This window comes from Apium graveolens, chromosome 9, assembly GCF_009905375.1.
Source record: "Apium graveolens cultivar Ventura chromosome 9, ASM990537v1, whole genome shotgun sequence".
Lineage (NCBI taxonomy): Eukaryota > Viridiplantae > Streptophyta > Magnoliopsida > Apiales > Apiaceae > Apium > Apium graveolens.
The window spans coordinates 10,235,065-10,257,354 of NC_133655.1; the positions used below are offsets into that span (position 1 = coordinate 10,235,065).

Sequence of the window (22,290 nt, forward strand, 5' to 3'; positions counted from 1 at the left end):
TTTATGTAGCAACTAGTAGATCAAGAGGCTGGAATCGTTACATGCACACTAAAAGGAGCAAACATGACAGACACATAAAGATAAAATATTGCACACACAGAAGATATTAGTTCAATCACTACTTATAGGATATAATCAGTAAAACTTCAGCAATTTTTTGTTTAAGATGAAAAAAACGTAAGGAACCGACTGATAATATATGCCTATTTGACATTGCATGATAAGTATTTTGATGTATACTAGATTTTTCCTAAATCGCTCAAGCAAATCCTTATTGCTGAAGTGCATATCGCCTAAAATTCTACACTAAATAGTGACAACCTATAATTACAGTAATACTAACACAAACCTAATGTGGCTTCCAGGACTAGATGAGGGTTAGATGCCTGAGAAGCTTTCGCTACATATGCAGTGAGAGCATCATCCCAGCGTTGCAGTTTCTCATACCTTCAAGTGTAGAAAATTAATATCAGCACTTAGATATTGGTAACTACACTGGCAATCAAGAGATTCACAGACGTCAATTTAACTCTTTATATGCTAAAAAGAAAAAGACGAGGATAAGAAATATACAGGAAGCAAACTATGGGGAGATGTGGTATATGCATCTGACAGTCCTAACCCCCCCCCCAAACCACCACACACAAGCCTAGAAAACGGAGACGATCCACATCACAGAAGCAAAAAACCCATCGTGTCCCGGAAGTATGCAAAGTATTAGCAAACTATGCATAAAAATGGAGCCTTAAATAGACATAGATGAAGGCACTATTAAGGTTCAAAATTACCATGACTCTTTAAGTTGTACATCCAAGTTTTGTTGGGCATAAGTTAAAATTCCAACTGCAGCCTGAACGAATATACAAAGATCAATAAATTGTAAGGTTTACTTGCTAAGAAGTAGTCTGAGGTATTACACATAGAAAGCAATATTTGCACTATGAAAATCGAGATAATTGAATTAGACACCTCATGCTGATGCAACTGATTATTTATATGAATCAGAGCTTCAACTACAGCAACAGGGTTTGCTTCCATCCTGTTCGCTTGTGCACCTTCAAATTCCATTTCTTTGTAATGCAGAGCCTTCGCGAAAGCTCGACACTGAATTCAAGATTTATAGGTCAAAGGCGACGCCGATGTACAGCAATTACAGTGTCACTGTCTGTAATTGAAATACTTGTGAAAGCAAAACATTACACACCTTTTCAGCAAGAGCGCCAAGCAGTCGGATGTCTATAGGTAGGGGTGTCTCGTCATGTTCCATAAACTCAGCCTAAGAAAAATATTCAGATTTTTAGAAAGAATGCAAGCAATATTCACTTCTTCAATGAGTGCACATTTAAAAGCTATCCTCCATGGTATTTACCAGCTCACTAACCTAATTATCTTCCTCTAAAGAATATATAAAAGAAATAGCAACGCAGCATGCTTGCACTCTAGCAGTTAATTTTTACATACGATTTTCCGTGACAAGGTAAAGCAGGACAGGCATACCAAGTTGAGGAGTGTAGCCAGAATTTTAGGAGGAATATTAGGAGAAGAGAAGGCCATCTCTAGGCTCCGAACTAGTTGTCTGTGACTGGCATCATTCAATTGTGACCAGCAGCTAACAAAACCGGCTGCAAACAGCTCTGGTCCCACAAAAGGCTGCAAACGCCTGTAGTAAGTATCATGAATTCATGATTCAGCAGGTTATTAAACTGCATTTCAGAAAATTAGCCATACCTGTAACTGTGCAAGCCTTGCACAAGTCCGTAATGCTAGTGAGGGGGACTCCTTTAGAAGTTCAATGCTGAAATGTCTCATCCATTCTGTCCAATCTTCTTCTGTACTGCGCTGAGAAGCCTCCCCTGCAGTTCGTAGTCTACCCTCATTAACCTTCATCAAAAGATTAGAATAGTCACAGTTCTCCTCCTTGCCTTCTTTATAGATGAGAAGTATATTAAATAATTTGGAACTAAAACATAAGAGCTTCAGAATTTTGTCCATATCCAGCATGCAAAAAGTATATTCTCCAAGTAACCATCCACCATGAATCCTGTTGCCATTAACAGATAGGAAGAATACCTCGTGAATTTTGAGCTGTCTGTTCATATCTAGTTTATCCTCTTTCGATTCATTCTCCACGTCACTCAGTGGATCACTAATCACCTCAACAGGAAGTCGTTGATTTAACCTCTGAGAAGCTGTAATTCCTAGAATTAGTGACTCACGTCTTTGCAAGCGCCCTTCAATTTCTTCAAATTCCTTGTGCTATGGAGAGAATATATCTCAGGCCAAAACAATACAAGAAAAAAAAAGTTCACACTGTAGCACATAACATAAACTAAAGATTACTTGCAGTCGAAGTTTCAGTAAGATCTTGTGAATTGATGGAATGAAAATGGTGAAGTCCTCTCCAAGGGCATGAGCTAGACAACAAAGTGCATCAACTGCATCTCTGCAGAGCTCGTCATTTTTCCTGCACATTGGAAACCTATTTAATTCAAGCACCTATAAAATATTCCGTCCATATAAAGATTGCTTACCATAAAATGCCCTCTACGACTGGTATAGAAAATGAAAAAAGGTTTGAAGATCCAAACCCCCTCCCCCCCAAAAAAAAACCTAGAAAGAAACAAGTCTGTTTTTATCATCAGACAGCAAAAGTTGCAAAAAAAAGGATTACATCTTATAATATGCACAACAGAGAAATGGTGGCCGAGGGATCCAAATCTTCAAATGACTCTGAACCTTAATATCGGGAAAAAAGAGGCTGGCACTGCTCTTAGTAATTGGGATGACACACTCTGAATATTATATCTTCTTACAGCTTTGATTAAGTTTCTTTTTTAGAGGAGAAAATATGAAATGAACCCAGAACAAATATATTTAGATCAAATTAGTAATTCTGTGTCTACTTAACTACACCAATGTGCTGGAAAGTGTTGGCTAGGCAGGGAGGAGAGCAATAAGTGTATGCTAGAACATGTGCACATGGGAGCAAAGTACGTATAGAGGATGATCAAAAGATGAGATCACGGACCCATCCAAGACGAGCTTCAGATGATGCACAAGTGCTGATATATGACCTGTAACCTAATAACAAACAGACGTAACATTCAATTAAGTTATACTATAGTAACATACATGAAACCATAACCACCAACTCTTGATGAGATTCATAATCAACTACACACCTGCACTCGAGGGATCAATCTTATTAAAGTTTTGATAGCTGAACGCCTTACATCCACAGAAGCATCCACTTTTAACAATCGAACAATTGCAGGCAGAAGTAGATGTGTATATTCATCCAAGGTCCCTGTAGTGTTAACCCAAAGTGAGGTTGCTTGAGAGTCTACAAATATTTATTTTTAAACAAGATGCACCTAAATACAACAAAAATGAACTGCACTGACCACCAAATACTTCAAGGGTGTGAAGAATGTCATTAACATAAGTGTAATCACTACAACGTTCAGCATCACTCAGAACTTGAATACAACATGGAAGAATTACAGGGAGATATATTCGAAATTCATCATTCAGTGCCAAGCAAAGTTGTTCGACAAGATGCAGAGTCTGAAAGAAGACAAAAAATAGCTAATTCACAATACATATTTCAGCAGTAAAGCACTTAATAATAGTAACTAAACGATTTATAAAAAGCGGGTAACTGCATGAAGCCTCACTGGATATCCCTTCACTGGACGCTTAGCAGCTGGCAAACTGAAGGATGACCATAATTCTGATATCAGAGAGAGCAATTCTGGTAGATATTTACGGATGTGCTGCACATGAACGTGTAAATAGATACAGGGCTCTTACAATGAACACATAATCATAAAATGTATCATGAATATACCTGACGCACAACAGACACTAGTGTTCCAAGCTTCCAGGTAACATACTCCTTAACACCATCTTCACATGTACGAATGGTTTGCAGGAGATCAGGTAGAACCTTGGGAGTTTATAAACAGAATTGTAAGTAAAAAAGAAATGACCTAACCACAAAAGGAAGAGAGTTTAATAATACTGTATCATACTCTATATTTAACTCTATATTAGGAAGTCTTATTGTTATGTTCTACACCTGAACTCGACGTAAATAGCACATTAATACTACACAATTAAAGCGAATTCTGCTGGAGAACTCTAATTAATACTATAAATAAGGCAAATGATGCTGTAGAACCCTAAATTTTGAATCAGTGGCAGATCTACATTGGGGCTAGTGGGGACTAAAGCCCCCACTAGGGTTAGAGTTCACTTAGCGTTAATTTTTTTAACCCCCACTAAACCTAAAAAATAGTCCATATAATTATTTATGTTTCATATTTTAATTAATTAATATCTTAATTTTCTATCTTCTTATGTGTATATAGTTTGTACAAATTTTAAAAAATTTCTTACAATTTATGTCCCATATTAATTTTATTGTATGTTTCTATCTTAATTGTTTTTTTGACACGTATATATACCTCATATTAAATCATAATTTTAAATTTATAATATATCATTTTTTCACATTAAAAATGCTAAAACAATATTAAAAACTTTTAATTTATAATACCAAAACAAAATTACTTTATAATTCTACTATTATAAAAAGTGGTTTCTTCTCTTGTAAAAAGTTACTAGATTTTGTAATAAACCTAATTTTTTGAACAATTTTAATGCATAAATATCTCAATAGGCAAAAAAAAATAGTGAATTTTAGCTTAGCCCCCACTACTTAAGTTTTATAGCCCCGCCACTGTTTTGAATACAGACTCTGAATTCAATTGTTAAAATATCTCATAATTCCAATACAAAATATAAAGTTCAGTTGAAAAATACAAAACTACAAAATAAGGCGAGTTCTGCTGGAAAATATTAGATAACTTACGTAATATATATATATATATACAAAATAATATTATTCAACTATAAATATTTTTATTTTGTGTACTTCCATGTTGTATTGTGTAATTAAGACGAAAACTGATACCCAACACTAAATTCATTACGTACTATCAAATCCACACAATTTCCGTATCATGTTCGTGTTGTATGTTCGTGTTGTGTACCAAATTTCCGGGTCTAGTACCACATGGCATCATTTGCATCAAATATCGAACTTTCTCACTTCTGGCTAGCGAATTTGACAAGATACCTACACAGTGGCTGACAATCAAGTATGTATATTTTTGGCCATTGATAATCTTTCAATGCTACCTCATGTTAGTTACGACATAGAAGACTTCACCTAAATTGTTTCTTAAAACTGAGAATAACACTTGAGCAATGACTTCTTACTAGTATTTTCTCAAAAGTCGAAGTCTTTAATGTACACAGCCTCCACCGTTTACTAGGGGAGTCCTATATACATCTAAATCTCACCTGTTCTTCCGAGAGGGGCATACTCGATATGTTTGGTTGGGTTTATTGATATCTAATTTTTTTTATATTTCTGGAGCTCCTTCCCTATTTTCCTACTTGCTAAAAAATTAATGGAACATCCTATGTGCTCTATCCGGAATAAAATTACATCAGACAAAATATACACTTCCATCTTTCCTATCACTACCAGTAATTTTCCATTAATATGGGACTGTCACAATAATTCCAAGATCACCCATCGAGCTATAGGATTTAGGATAGTGAAGCAAGGCACTAAGTCCTGTACTTGTCTTGCATAGGACTATGCTGTCAGCTTTAAATTTAAAACTAAGAGAGGAAACAATTTCCTAGTAGTGGTCCATGGGCTATAGCCATGCCAAAGATCGACTGGGTACCACCACGCGAAGAACACAGTGATAATCTGGATTTTGGGGCCACACCATAACACTCAGCCTGCGGGTTGCATATAGTTTTACTTAAAGTTTAATATTATATTCAACAGTACATAGTTGCATTGCCCAGATAAGGAGTACCGTTAACATTGTACAAGTTTTAGGCTGCCTATTAGGGATGCAATGCGATCTTTAGACAACAGAGTAATCCCATATTCCAACAAGAGTTGGACTTATCATTTCATGTTCGTACCTAATCATGAGTTTCACATAAAATATAAAAAAGTTTCTAATATGGTATATGCATAATTTGTTCACATAGACAGTTACACTAATTGCAGTATAGGTACTTGCATCTAACTCAGTTGTCCAAAATAAGTACCGGGATGAATAAAATCAAAGTGGATTATACTAACCTTTGGTAAGTAAGGAACGCAGCCAATACCCATTGACTAACCTCGCAAGAAATTAATATAGGAAAACAATATCATGAACAAAAATAAGCGATACTAGGTCATGGTTGAACAAGAAAAAGTAACGGAACAATACATTGCCTTCAAGCAAACTAACCTTGAAAATAAAAACAAGAGATCCAACTACTTTTTTGTGGTAACTAGATAAGGAAGGATCCCTAAGAATTCGCATCAGAAAATTAATAGCAACCTGAAAAAATGTCTGTCAATGAGAAGGCATGAAACTCTAGAATCATTGAAGACAGCTCCCGACAGTGTCTATCCTTTAGCAATTTATAAAATAAAAGGGAAAATATGTAGTCAATTACTCATTTTTTGCAAAAGGTTATTGAACAAGTGAAACAGTTGAATTTACAGCTCCTTCATCCTATGTAAGTGGCAGTACATCCAATATTTTAATATGTTATGCAAGAGCACCACAAAGAATATTTTAAGAGGTTGAGGCATCCGCATCTAGACAAATGAAATTGATCTTGAAATCTGTCCTCTACGTAGCAGTGACAGGATAAAGGATAAGTACTTCATCATTTAGAGAGATTAATAAATTGGCAACTCAGATAAATTTTTATTCCGAATTCCTCGGGGTGCATGTGGAGGTGTTTCTACTTTTCAGACAGTTGCCACTTTAGGCTGAGCTTTCAATTTCGGTAGTATATTTCTAGGAGAGGGCTTTTAGCAATCAGAAAATCCTCTTTCATATTTAGAATTAATCAATAATGACTAATGAACCTGACAGTCTTACAGTGGAGAAATAATCTTCTGATGTTGAAAAAGATGGCCAAAGATCCATAGGTAATTCATCAGTAGACTGAAAATGTTGGCCGGCATCACCAGCTGCACGGGTAACCTCACCATTTAACCCTTGCAAGCTATGTTCATTACGCTTATGAACATGGGGATCTAGAGCGCCCATTATTCCAATTACCTGTTGGACAGAATTATAATGTACCAAAGACCATAACCGAAAGAGAACACTTTCAGTGTAACTTCAAACTACCTTCAACACTTCTCGCCTTGTAGACCATGCTGGCTCCCCATTCAGCAATTTTAATAGTAAACCAAGCAACTGAGGATACTCATTATATGGAGTTATCACATAACTGCAAATTATGGAGTTAGGGGAACTGGGAAAAGGATATAACTCAAAAATAAATATATCACATGATTTCTTAATTATCTAAATTATAGTCATAATATAGGTTCTTGATGGACGGAACCGTATAAACCAACCAAAACTATATTCAAGAAATCAATGACTTACCCTGTACTCTGTACCAGTTGACCAAGAGTTGCAACTCCCACTTCACGTTTGTTGGCAGCAGGGCCATCCAACAAAGCTTCAACAATCAACGGCATAAGTTCTGAGACATACTGTCTCATGGCAAAACCACCCTAGAGTAACAAAAGGATGGCATTAGAGACAACAAGGCATCGAAAATTACTTTTACTGTTTACACAAAAAATTTATTTACATGCCACAAGAACTTTAGAAAGAAGAGGTGACCAATAATGACAGAACTATGCAATCAAATTTATGATTCTAAGCATCTATAAACCAAACCGAAGTACCAAACATAGCTAAGGTATATAGTCCACTATACGACCATATCAAATTTTACAATACGCTAAAGCAGTGGGTCTGGTTACTTTCAGCTGGAGGCTGAAGATGTTTTAGAGAGAAAGATCACTAGATAAAAGTACAAAAATACCTGATAAGTTACCATCTGTAGTAAATCTTAAGGTGTTGTGAAGACAAATTAATTGGATCAGACTTTATCTTAACAAAACAAGCTAAAACATACACCGAAAGAGCCAAGTTGGTGGAGTTCTGCATACCAATCTACATAAATAACTAACAAAAGTTTCTAAAAGTACCCCAAAAAGAATGACCCAATAAGAAGCAAATAAATAACTCTATCGTTTATCCACGAGATTTCTAAAATAATAATGTATCCCATAAAATAATAATGTATAGAGTAACATCATCTAAAGCTGGATATACTATTTTTTATTATTATTATTATTAGTAGTACAATATGGTAAAAGAAAACATCAATTTGCACTATGTATCCCGTAAAATACTAATATTTAGAGTAACAACATGTAAAGCTGGATATTTTTTTCTGCTAAAATGAACATTGCAGAATTATAGATAGCTCTTCGAGTGTTGTACCAAAATACCCACTTTTGTGCTATAAATGTCCAAAATACCCACAGGCGGGAAGTTCCGCCCTAAATACCCACTAAACACGCATCCTGAAGATGCGTAATCATTTTTTAAATTTTTGAATAGTACACGCATAAGGAACATGCGTGTTCCATTTTGTCCTTAAATGAATACGCATCCACATGATGCGTATTCAACATAAAACAATAAAGGAACACGCATGAGAAACATGCATGTTCTATTCAAAAATTTTAAAAAATGGTATACGCATGCTAGACATGCGTAATCAGTGGGTATTTTGGACGGACGTTACCGCCAAACAGTATTTTGGGCACTTGAAGCTGAAAAGTGGTGTATTTTGGTCATTATTTCTAGCTCTTCAGGCTCTAGGCCAACCCTTCATCTGACTTCAGAACTATCATAATTAATGATGATTCTGATATTTAAGTTCACTACAGAAAAGATTCACTTAATTGTTACTTGTTGCATTCCCCTCGAAGCATTAAATTGTGTTTTTTGTTTCACAACGGTCAACAGAATACTTAACATCATTTCTACAGAATTTACTAATTTAGTCAACTGGGTGCTATTCACCCTAATAACATTATTTTCATTTCTGTGAAAAACAAAGTTTAAGAATTAAATTATGATGCAAATTGCTTTACCTACTTACATGATTCCTTTACATGGGAATGTACGACGCACGGGCATACTATGGGAATGTACGACGCACGGGCATACATGGTTCATATATCAACGACCAATGCACATGAGAAGCCTCTATTATTATGCGGGTGATAACTGATAAGAGTTATTTTTCTGTAATCTATATACTCAGCTACCGACACATTCACATTTCTACTCTCTCTCTCTCTCTCTAATTCACTATATTTCATAATTTAAATACATATTTTTTTAAATCATAACATCTACTTGCAGGTGACCCTCTATTTCAGGACAGTGATACATATCAAAAAAAATGAAAATGGAAGTTTCATAATTAATCTTTATATACCTGACAATTGAACACAATAGCAAAAAACAACCCCTTGAACATTATTGAATATGGAAAAAAGAAGGATACGACAAAAAAGAAAATAGACTATAATCACCTACCACTCTAGCAAGATCCCCAACGGTAACAAGAACTCCACAGATAATACCATTATTAGCACTCACACCAGTCCCTTCACTCAGCTTCACCACAAGTGCCTGAATATGAGTAAACTACAGTGTAAGGAAAGTACTGATACGCAATAATGAAACTGAACATAGTTTGCAAACCTTGTGTATTGGAGCGACGTAGGGAAGTATAAGTTGTTCACAATTTCGAATCAAGCAACCCAACAAGTTTGCACTCTCCTCTTTACATTTGCTATCCATGCTGACAACAAACAAAGATAAATTAATAATAAAGACTAGGTAAAGTTACTGAATAATCCATAATATATTACAACTACCTTTGTTCTAAATATGTTAGCAGCTGTATAAGATGGCGGCGAAGAGCTGGAAGAACATAAGCTGGATTTTTGTCGGATAACCTACCAGCTAAAGATATCGCATATTCACGAACTACAAAATCCTACAACAAAGTAAAAAACACAATGAACACATGTGGTAATAAAGCGAATATTTCATCATTTTTCAATGTTCTAATAGCAGGTAGTAGTTTAAAATTTATTCCACATAAAAGCCAGCCTGCAAGCATAACACAATCACAAATGACTCCAATCAATAATTTCTCCTAATCAGATAAAAGATTTTCAAATGCAATCAGTAACTCAGCACCTAACCAATTTAGCCTACCTTCAAAACAAAATAGGTAAAGAAGAAAAAAAACTACCATTTTTACATAAAAACTAAAGGAACTCAATCAATTTGGATTTTAAGTAGTGCATAGACGGACATTTTCATAAAGTAAATTATTTAGTGATGTTTAACAAGGTTATATCGAAAAAAAGATTCAGCAATGGAAGAATCAGTACCATAGGATTTCCCAAATGCAGAAGGCTGAAAGAATATGGACTGCAACCCGTAAACAAAGAGACCCAATTCAATAATATCCCAATAATTAAGTCCACAAAAATATGTAGGGGTTGCATGACTTCTATGATTTATATAGAAAACAAGAACTCAAATTATGAACTTGTCCACAAGTTTAAAACAAAATTAAGAATCTTCACTGCATGAATGAAATATTTAAATGTGGTAGAGTTCCTAAAACGTTACCTTTGCCTAAAATTATATATGTTTCCGCCGATGTCTTATTCCTTGTCCAAAACTTCAATTTTAAATACCCCACTCCTCTAATCTTTTCTAGTGTTGACACTTATATAATGTTCACGAATTTCAACAATGATGTAGGATAGATTGCTAAAACAATGGGTATATGAGATAAATACAATAGTAAGATAACACTCAAGTGGATGAACGCAGAACACCTACTACCTATACTACCTACGGGTTTCCTAATCGCACAAGGGAGAATTAAGATGGATTGCAACCCATGAAGAGACCTAATTAAATATTAAAAAAATAATCAATAATCAACAATCAATATGTGGGGGATTATAATGCTTCTATAGGAATAGAAAACCCTAACAATATTACATAATGCACTAAGGCCCGATAACAAGATTATATAACCTACTACATATCGATAAACTACTAACCCCGCATAAAACATATATGTAAATACACTAATTTCTGAGAAATGAACCAAAATGTCACTTTGGGGTGTAAAATGGTCCAAAATGTCACTTTTGAAAATATGACCCAGAATGTCATTTCACCATGTTACATCGTGTAGCGTTTGGAAAACAACCCAAAACGCTACACGATGTAGCGTTTTGTTTTATTTTACTTTTGAAGGTCATAATGTTACATCATGTAATGTTTATGCTATTTTGTTTTTTTTCCTATTTTGAACTTCTTATGGTGTATTGTTTAGGGGCCCGGAAACACTACTTAATGTTACCTTTTCGATTTTTTTTATTTAATATTTTTAAAATTTAAGTATATACCATATTTTAACAATTTATAACATTTTAGGTTCACCAATCCCCTTTTGGCTTTTTGAAATATTATAAAAAAATTAATAAATGTTACACCGATTTAGGATCTTGGATCTAGGGTTAAGCCTAAACCCTAATTAAAGGCCCTAAACCCTGAGAACTAAAAATGTAAATTTAAAATTAAACAATTTTAAATTTAATAGTGTAACTTAATTTAATAATTTTTAACATTTTAGGGTTCACCAATCCCCCTTTGGATTTTAGAAATAATTTAAATAATTTTTTAGCATTTTAGGATTTAACAATTTTTTATTTGAGTTTAAAAATAATTTTTTTAAAAAAATTATATGTTTAAAACCCTACATGTTTAAAAATTTTAATTTCAGAAATTAATATTTTTTTAAATAAAGTAGTGTTTTGGGCCAAAACGCTACAGGTAGCGTTTTGGAACCAAAACTCTAGATTATCTAACCGTTTGCACATTATAATAAAAAAAAGTAAAAGTGCCAAAACGCTATACGATGTAGCGATTTGGGCTTTTCGCCTAAACGCTACTCGATGTACCGTCTTGAAGTGATATTTAGAGCCATAATTTTCAGACATTTTGGACCATTTTTCACCTCAAACTGACATATAAGGCCACCGCCCCTAATTTCTCTACTAAATATAATTAAACTCTATTCTAATAAAAACAAAAGTTTTCGTTTCCCCATCAAACAAATTAAACTTGCAACATCTCAATTTAAGCATCGACTACACTGTAATATTAATATATTGGACTAGAGAGTCAGTCATTAAGTTTTTCGGTCATGAAGTTTTTGGTTCAACAGTTAACCCTATATTAACCCCATATTTAGTGAAATATATTATATATTATATTATTATTATTAATGCAAACTAAATATTATATTATTATTAATGCAAACTAAATAATATAAATTAGTATTGCAAAGATCTAGAACCTTTAATTTAATTACAAATTTATAATTGGCCATCAAGTTTAAATTCAACTATTTACCGAATATCTAATAAAACATATATATAGGCAAATGTAATATATATATATAGGCAAATGTTGGATGTAAACCACTTAAATCCTAAATCCTTTTAGACCGTTGCAATATATATTGTACCAAAATATTGTTGACTTATAATATTGCATGATATTATACTTCAATACAAATTATGATATTGCAGTACATACTATAATACTGCAGTATGTAGAGAAGGACAATACAAGTGGTCTAAGGTCTAAGATTTAAGTGGTCTACATAGAATACAACTCTATTAAATATATTTTAGTATTGCAAAACTCCAACAATTTTAATTTATAACAAATTTTAACTCCCGCTAAGAGGTTCTTTCATCTCTAATGCACCAATATTTATTTATAATATTTATAGATATACTGGTTCCTATCCAAATATTTAGAATACTTCACCTTAATTTCCATTTAAAGCTACCTTATATTTTGGTATATAACAAAGGATCAATAATATGTAAGATATAATTTCACACACATTATCCTATACCTGCACGGGTTACTTTCAAATGTTTTATAATTTAATGATTCTAACTAATGAATTTCTTTTGTAGTCTTTCAAAAAATTTATAATAGAATAAAATCAGTAGGTGGTTAATGAGATTTTATATTTATTTATAATTTTAAACTAACATCATAAAAAACATATACCTTTGTCTAGAATATAATAATAATTTTAATATGATATTGGTGGTAATCGAACTTAAATCTCTGTATGTATAAAAAAAACTTTTATTATTGTATCTAATTGTTCAAATCAATTTGAGTTGAAAGATCCAATAGTTGAAATTGAAAGAGATAACCAAAATAAGGAGCTAACTAAACTACAAACTTTCCCGTATTTGTTTATTATATTATATTATATATATATAGTATTGTATAAATGCTAATTTTTACTTGATATTTATTTTGAATCCAATAACAATTTTAATTAGGGTTAAAGCCCAAATTACCCATTTTTACAAACAAAACTTCTAAAATATCCACAAGTGTTGATCTCCGCCCAAAATACCCACTAAATACACATTCTAAACATGCGTGGTAAGAATACACATGAAAGTAATGCGTGTAGTGTGCAGTTGAGATCCAACTTCACATTTATTATTAAAGTATAACATCATATTTATTATTAAAGTATAGGCATATTCTCATGCGTATACATTTGGATTCCGCATTGGTAACATGCGCAAAGGGCTTTACGCATGAGAAGCACGCGTATATTTATAGAGTTTATATAAATTATATCACTATTCACTGCCTTGGTCTAAACATAGTTGATAGCACAATAGTTTTATTTTATTAACTTAGAATATGCATTTACTATTTACATGGTCATGCTTGTAGCTCGTATAGTCATATATCGCATAGTATAGCACACCTTGATATTCTGATGCAAATTTGCAAATAACAGGAGCACATGAACATATATAAAATGGGGTCCAGTCTTTGAATGCAATGTTGCACAATGTACTAATGTAGTCCAACCTATCTCACTACCATAAGGGTATATGCATGTGAACATTGCGCGGAGGGCGGGTATTTTGGACAAACTTTCCGCACGCAGGTATTATAGGCACGCCATATTCAAATAGTATGTACATTGGTCATTATTTCTTTTAATTATATATATAATAATTTGTTTTGGAAAAATACATACATATATATATATATGAAATTTTTAATATTAATCTTCACTTATGTTACGATTTTCATATAACACCATATTATTTCTATTTACTTACATTTTTCTATACTAGATACTCTGTGTCTTTCCTATCAATACTCTATTTTTAAAACCGAAACAATAAAAATTTAATAATCTTTTGGACATTATTTGGGTAGAGTCTAAAATTTAAATTATCAAAATTTTAAATTATATCATTTTTCCCAAATTTAATAACAAACTATTGGCTTTTTGAAATAAGATTCGAGTTACCAATTGGGTCGTGATAATATAATAAAAACATAAAAAATTTTAATGACATGTTAGCTGTTGATAATCGGAGATTGATGAGTTAACTTTTTTTGAGGCGGGATTAAAATAAAAAATTTGCACCTTACTCCAAGATTTATAAAGGGAAAAGTAGATGAAGAAGTAAGCAAATTATACAATTCTGTGTTGATATTCATGCACTACACAGGTTTCAGTTTTTTTAAAGAAAGTTTTTTAAAGAAGGGGGGGGGGAGTGAAGGAAGATTTATATGCTTTCCTCCCAAAACTTCCACTCCAACAATGAGATGACGAGTAAAGCAGCTGGTGTAAATAAATTAAAAGAGACTTGTTATACAAATAAACCCTTACTATCTAAATTTAAATTTAAATTGTAACTTGACATTTATACATATCCTTCCAACTCGGGAGCACATTATTATAAGTTCCACTTTACATTTGTTTAGACTAGGGAGCAAATGAGCGAAAATTGTGGCAGTTCACTTCATTAACTTCTTTTTACGTTCATTTGCTTTCCTCACTTAAAAATTAAATAACTCGGGAGTGCAGCGTTTATGTTTAATAAATAAGATCATATCTGCTCTATATTTGAGTTTAAAAGTACAGTCCTTTTCTAATTAAAAAAGAAAAGCTTTTAAAATTTAGACTATAAGTAAAGAACGACTTATGCAATACATAGCAATATTAAAGTACTATATAGTTCTTATTTACAATCACATACAATATTTTATATATATTCAATTAGTTTTGAAGTTTAAAATTTAATGGTATAGAAGTTTTTTTTAACTAAAAATGATAAAATTAATATATAGACCCCGTAAGCGCACGATGCTTTCTATGATGCTACTACTAAAGCTGAACCCAAAAAATTTTATCAAACAGTATAGATTTTTATATTAATGGCACGGTATGTTACTCTGTTAGGTCATCGGACACTCAAAACACTCGAATACGACACTTCGTGTCGGATCCGTTGACTAAAATATGGACATTTTGATCAATTTATAGATCAAATATTAGTCATACTTACTGTTGAAAATATATATGTGAGAAGAAAGAAACAAGCAAGAATGAGATGAAAGTAGGGAAGATGCCTAATTCGTAAAATTCTTTGGAAAATCAAGTTTAATCTAAACTGTATGGTTACTTTGTTCTAAGATGTCGAACTTACCACACTTGTTCATTAATAAAATATGTCGGGTCCCCCTACTCGTGCCCAAAAATAGAACGGGACGTCCCTGTGTTCCCAATTTCTAGATTTTTTAAGTCCAACACTCGGATATGTGTTGTGCCACCCGAGTCAGACGACAACATAAACATACAACAACTAAAATTTGTAGTTTGAGGAAGTAAATATAAATAAAAGAGGTTTAGTACAATTAGCAACGAGTACATCCCAACAAACACTTAAACAGTAAATATAAGATAACTAAGAACTTATTCCTAGTATAATCTTTGCATTGTTTTCACGTGGTGGCGGCAAAAATTTAACACTTTGAAACCATGAAAGTATAATTGCAACTAATAATATCCTGACACCAGTAAATACTTAAGCTTTGCAACGACAAGACTAATGAGCACTTGAGCTTATCAAGTAGAACATCAAACCTTAAAAACTGTCAAAGCAAGATATGCCATATTTTGAAGCCTTAACACCAAAGCTAGTTACTTAAATATGGCAACAAAAAGATTGAAGATATACGAATATATCTTTACACTAACCAATCAAAACTCATTGTTGGAAACCATGGAAATAAACAAAAAGGTGCCACAAGTTCAACCATTATATTTTCTGCTCTAGAAAGTTCAAATGAAGATGAGGTTTCCAACAAATTTTGAAATGTAGAATTTGACATGCAAGAGTACCTCGTCGTTCAATGCCGCAAATATAGCAGTCAAACTATCAGCTTGTGCAAGAAAATCATTGAAACCTCCATTCCTATTCAGAGAAGAGAAGATCGAACGCCGCACGATAACATCAGCATCAGCCACAGCTGCAATGAGAAGCTTTTCCACAATCTGTTAAATTAAATTTATCAATATACAAATACAGAAATACTAATAACATTCACATCAAATGTCAATATCTAAGCCTGTGATGCAACTAGCAAAAGTTGAAATCATTTTAGACTTGATCTTCACAACTTTTCAACATCTATATAGCTTCTGCTCCATCGACATCAATGTCATATATGTCATTACAGCTAGACTTGGAAAACTTTCTAAATGCACAACTCTTAGCACCACAAGTAATATTAAAATGTGATTCTACTGAACATCTTAAGACTTCATATACAGGGGGGATCCCCGAGATTAAAGATGGGAGTCAGGTAAAGATTGAGTCTGCAGTAGGACCAATTTATGGCAACTCCAAGGACACATAAGTTATATTCATTATTCTGCACTAGACAAATCAAATTAATTTCATAAAAAAAAATAAAGATTTAAGGAGATATAGTAAACGTTATCTGCCCCTCCCCGCCCCCCAAAAATATGTTTCACCCAGAGAGGCAAACGATCCACGCTATAATGCTAAGGTGGTTTTAGACAGTTCAATATTCACATATATAATTTTCTACATGTACTGTGTGACTGGGAAGCGGAAAAGTAACAAATGACTATTTGTATAATATATCCTCATGGACTAGATATGGTAAAGGCTCAAATACTTAAAGAAGACATCTTTTTATCATCCAAAGGTATCAAACTGTGGCTGTGACTACAAATTAAAGAGTGTTTGTGGTGATCAACAATTCTAGAACACCAAATATAGAACCAGATATAACAGTAACTATTGAAAATAAAGTTTAGACAGAAGAACTTGTTGATGCACAATATCGGGGCCTTCTCAAATCGCATGCAAGTTTATGCATATCACATATAATCATCCACTGAGCAACTATCTGTCTAACCACTGCAGTGTAGCTAAAAACGCAGATCAGAGTATTACTAAACCATACCGTGAGAAGGTACTCTTTGGACAAACTGCATATCTTACAAGTTGCAAATAACACCACAAAACTACTCCCGGGGTTGGGCACGGAGGTTAATAAAAAGTGTAAAATAATGGAGAAAAGCATGTAAAGTGGTGGGACCAATCAATATTTAATGTCTAAAGCGGGTATAGTGGAAAGTAGTGGATATAGTTGATTTTTCTATTACAAAACTTTACTACTTTTAGAAACTTTTAAGTTGTGAAGAATTGAGAGGGACATCCAAAAAAGGAAAGTGTAAGAATTGGATGGGACGGAGGGAGGGAGGGAGTATAAGGTTAGACAGGTATTCGATAACAATTTCTTGGCTGACTACATTACTTTATCTGTAAGTGCTCTTATTTCTTTTAAGCGGTCACCGTCATATCTTGTGAGTTTATAACATATAAAATGAGCTCATAATGGTCAAACTTGCTATCAATCCAAAATTCCAAACGAAAATTATAATGAAAAAAAAATTATTTAGATTCAAAACTTGGAATATATCACTTCAAGAATTTCCCTAAAGACAGACCTCTTCTATAAGACGCCTTCTCTTTCCTCTAGCTCGACTGGACCTGCCAGGGGTGTACTGTGATGGCAACGTGCCAGAGAAAGAATTTGATACTGCTTTGCAGCAACAAAGAGCAGCATCTTTCCTAGTCTTCCCATCTTCGTCTTCCAAATATACGACAACAGAGTCTCTTGCAAACTCGAGCAGATCATGACCCTGAAATCTAAAAATTTAGAAGTGAAAGAAAGAAAAAAAACATTCATCAGCCAAATAGAGAGCTTACCTTAAAATTAAACTGTGCAAGAGTTTGCAAACCTATTTGCACCAGAGCAGAACCACTGAGTTCAGATATTTGCTGAGTGGTACTAGCGACATTTGCTCGGGTTGGCGTGATAGATGACTTAGCCTGAGCATGATGCGATTGTGAAAGAACTGCTGAAATGCATTCCAGCAATCGATTTTGGATAGCAGGCAACAACGAGGGGATGCTGAAAAATAAACCACATTTACAAGTCATGACCTCATCCAAGTTAATAGCAGATCATTTAATAAATTTCTTTCTAATCCTCCAAAATACCTAATAGTTATCTGCTCAAGGGCTTCGACTAGTGTAAAGGACAAACCAGCAGCAAACATAGAATCCAAAAGACTCTGCACATGGGGTTCCATAGCAGGCCCCATTGCTTTTGCTATGTTTCCAACACAAGCCAAAGCTTCAAGTGAGGGTCTACCTCTACGAGGAGCAATCTACAAATTATTTACTATCAGAAACATTGCTCGACAAGATGGATTTATGTAACATCCCAGAAAAACAAGTGCCATGAATAACAAGAACATTGTGGAAACATACTGCATCACGAACGTGAGACATTATTGTCGGCAAATAATCGTAAAGTTCACCATCCAAAGCACCAGCCATCTCCCCAAGAGCAATAAATCCACTGGCACGTTCGGCAGGTATTTTAAGAACAGCAAGAATGTGATTCATGCATATCTGCAAGAAATGAATAAACCTTGTAAATGCACAAAAGTAAAAATCACCACATAGTGCACCCATACTTTTTTCTGCATAGCTTGACATTTATGATCTACTAAGTTAATAAGAGGAAAAATAGAAACGAACCGTAAGATAGTTTGTCACGAAACGATCACGCAAGAAATGTGCAATACGAGGAAGCAGAGAAGTTATGCTGAGACGGACGAGGCGATCTCGGTGTTCCAAGTACGTCAGAACAATTTCCGCTACTTCTCTGTACCTTGACATCATGAACTCGCCCGTATTCCTGTCACATTAAGATTGTGATCATCAAGCATTTAGAATGTAAAAATGAAAGGGTAATGATGGCTATCTCTCTGTATGTTTTCCACAAAACCATAATACTGTGCAAGATTTATCATCGTAATACCTGGTTATTGATTGTAACCAGTAATGAGTTCCAAGCTAAAGGTTTTATGAGAAAATATAGTAAAGAACCATGTTCAATTTCACTTACAGCACCAAATCTTAACTGAGCAATCGATTATTAAGCAGAATAGTGAATCTTACTCTCATTCTCCTTTTCAGTATATCAAGCTTGACAGTGTTCTTGTCTCTTGTATTATATATTAGGGTGTCTGTATTATTTTTCTGTTTACTGATAGCAATATTGGAAAATATTGTCAGTGTGCACAGTATGTCGGGATTTAGTAAAAGTTCCTGAACAGTTTTGTTGCTATTTTTTGTAGTTTTCTGGTTTATAGAGTGAGATAACAGCTAGATTAAGAAGAATTAGTGCAGAAATGAAGAGATTAGACAGAGATCAGAGAGATCAGAAATAGATGAGAGATAGAGAGAGATGAGAGAAAGACTTGTAGAGAAAAGCTAGGGTTTTGAGAGGGAAATTCAGTTAGAGAGAGAGAGAGCGAGGGGGGGAGAGAGAGACGGTGGCAAAGGCCTTTTCCATATTATCATTCATAAACTGAAATGTGGCATATTACATCTGTCTATATAGGCACACTTGACTACTAATTGAAATGACCAACATACACTTACTACTAACAATACTACTAATATCACACATTAATACTGATTAGCTATAGTACTATAACTACTCATGCTGGTCCTGACACAGTACACCAATCCATAAGATGGCCTAAATATTCATTAGTTGCCAGATCTTGATTGTAAAGAACAACTTTCATTGCGTAAGCACCATTAGACCGCTGAAACTTTTTATATGGGAAACTTTATCATATGAATCCATTGAAGGAAAGTCAACGAAATATTGAACCATGAAACCATTTCTCGGGAAAATGTATTAATATTTATTAGAACTGCAAAGACTCTTTGATAGTCCATCACTGCAGTACTACAAATTGTTTCTAACCAATATATATATCGGGTTCGACTTTGACAACTACAGAAAAGTAAATAATATTTTTTTTAAAACTACAATAATTGTTGGATTGTTCTTTATTGATGTCACTTTAATTGCTTCACATTTGCTAGCTTAAGCACATTATTCTTGTTTCTTACATATCCCCACTGTTGGAATTTTACATAACAGCTTATATCCGGTGCGTTGCACAGATATTTTATATATTTATCAATATCTATATTCTTAACATAACAGATTATAACACTAGATAAGCATGCATGTTAACTTCCAAAAAACAATTGTATTTTTTATATCATAGTAAAAAAATCCGGCATATTCAATTATATCATTTCATGCTTACATTCAGACCATCATATATTTTTAGCATTAAATTTTATTTATATGTTTATTCAATTATGTTTAGTTCTTTCGATTATCTAAGTGAAATATTTGATTTTGCTATATTATGGATAGATTCTTATCACATACAAAAGTGATTATAATTTGTTTATTAATCACCTGTTATATAACTACATGAGCATACAAATTAATGCCGCATTTTGTTTTATCTGAAAATTATTTACTTATTGAATTACAATTTCATTACAAATGATTATTATTGCAAAATAAACTTCATTATTTTTTTAAACTGGACATTTTTAGTAAAATTACATCTGGCAAAAAAATTATATGATAATTTTCAAATATATTTGATTCAATTTATAACATCGATGATCTATAATAGACTAATAGTATTATATTAATCTAATAGAACTTGCATTTTATAAAAAACTTCTATCAGGAAGTGCAGTGGCCTAGTATATTAGCAGGGTTATATCAGTCATTAAAATAATAATAATATCTGTATTGCAGTCTTAAGGGTTAAGTAAGGGCATAGTGGTCTTTTAAGAAGTTAGTTACAAGTACTGGCTATATATACCAGGTGTAATGTTACATTTCCATTATGTTGAAATATATGAAAAGGAACATGGTTTCCACCACACTCTCTCTCTCCTCTAACTGATTCTCTCTATTTCTCTCTCTAGTTTCTATCTTTCTCTGCAAGTTATCTCTATCCTCTATCTCAGATCTGCTCTATTCTCTCTAATCTCACTCTATTTCTGCTTATTATCATCTCTACTTCTCTGTTATTGCTTGTTTACTTCTTATTATATACAAAAACAGTTGTAAAACAGCTCAGGATCTCACCTAATCCTGACAACTTCAAGATCAGAATATATAGTTAACGTAACTAGTATCAACAATTACTAGCAAGAAAGAAAAACAAACTGCCAGAGTGTGACAAAAAAAAATTAGACATTATCTAAACCAACCTTAGTAGCTCCCCCACGGCAAGTAAAGAACCGTGTATGCTGTGAACAGGAGCATTTTTACCCAACCCATCTTGGGTAGCTTCAAACATACGGTAATACCTGTCAAATTACATTCATATTAGAAATGAATTCAGATTACATAGCTAAGAGCAAACTACACATCCGAAGTGTGTTTATTCAGAACATAGAATTAATATTGCCGGATGTATAACTATCAAGCTTGTACCAAAATTTTGACACCCAAAATTTCCGACTTACACATACTAAAATTATGGAATATATGTTGAAGAAGTCTGAGAAATAATGTTAAATACTCAGATTTCTTTACATCAAACTTGACAAATCTGATTATATCCGTGCACGTGGCCTGGTATCTACAGGGAAGATGTATAATCTTAGAACAAATTCTGCAAGGATATAAGAACTTTTTAATTAACCAATTTACAGAAATGCTTCCAGTAGATTAACTATTATGACTCATGGATTATAAAAACACCTAACAGCTATGCTGGCATGTGTCATCCTTTACTGGAATAATGCCAAACTGAACTGCAAATATATTTTTAGTGTTTATTTTTTTGAAGTACAGTATTCGTGACACAATTTTGTTGAATCATAAGTATATGCTATGCCCCAGTCCTCAAGTTTATATCACTGCGAATATAGTTTTTCCGTCACCCAAAAAAATCACAGATTGAAGACCA

The 22,290-nt window shown here is 33.3% G+C and overlaps 1 protein-coding gene across 1 annotated transcript in view; it reads right to left on the bottom strand.

Annotated features, from left to right (window-relative positions):
* The window catches only part of LOC141683726 (serine/threonine-protein kinase TOR-like), a 41,096-nt gene that overhangs the window by 16,332 nt on the left and 2,474 nt on the right, over positions 1-22,290 (bottom strand). The window contains exons 5-32 of the mRNA XM_074488480.1: positions 21,587-21,685; positions 19,019-19,178; positions 18,746-18,889; positions 18,473-18,642; positions 18,179-18,383; positions 17,917-18,111; positions 16,276-16,428; positions 9,863-9,984; positions 9,687-9,786; positions 9,519-9,614; positions 7,497-7,627; positions 7,233-7,335; positions 6,978-7,160; positions 6,333-6,425; positions 6,179-6,214; positions 3,851-3,949; positions 3,678-3,776; positions 3,405-3,567; positions 3,183-3,307; positions 3,029-3,081; positions 2,341-2,464; positions 2,071-2,256; positions 1,729-1,881; positions 1,498-1,650; positions 1,205-1,276; positions 970-1,104; positions 789-850; positions 350-447 (exon numbers count right to left, since the gene is read on the bottom strand). Of these exons, the coding sequence (XP_074344581.1) occupies positions 350-447; positions 789-850; positions 970-1,104; positions 1,205-1,276; positions 1,498-1,650; positions 1,729-1,881; positions 2,071-2,256; positions 2,341-2,464; positions 3,029-3,081; positions 3,183-3,307; positions 3,405-3,567; positions 3,678-3,776; positions 3,851-3,949; positions 6,179-6,214; positions 6,333-6,425; positions 6,978-7,160; positions 7,233-7,335; positions 7,497-7,627; positions 9,519-9,614; positions 9,687-9,786; positions 9,863-9,984; positions 16,276-16,428; positions 17,917-18,111; positions 18,179-18,383; positions 18,473-18,642; positions 18,746-18,889; positions 19,019-19,178; positions 21,587-21,685 (3,512 nt within the window). The remainder of the gene's footprint in view (positions 1-349; positions 448-788; positions 851-969; positions 1,105-1,204; positions 1,277-1,497; positions 1,651-1,728; positions 1,882-2,070; positions 2,257-2,340; positions 2,465-3,028; positions 3,082-3,182; positions 3,308-3,404; positions 3,568-3,677; positions 3,777-3,850; positions 3,950-6,178; positions 6,215-6,332; positions 6,426-6,977; positions 7,161-7,232; positions 7,336-7,496; positions 7,628-9,518; positions 9,615-9,686; positions 9,787-9,862; positions 9,985-16,275; positions 16,429-17,916; positions 18,112-18,178; positions 18,384-18,472; positions 18,643-18,745; positions 18,890-19,018; positions 19,179-21,586; positions 21,686-22,290) is intronic.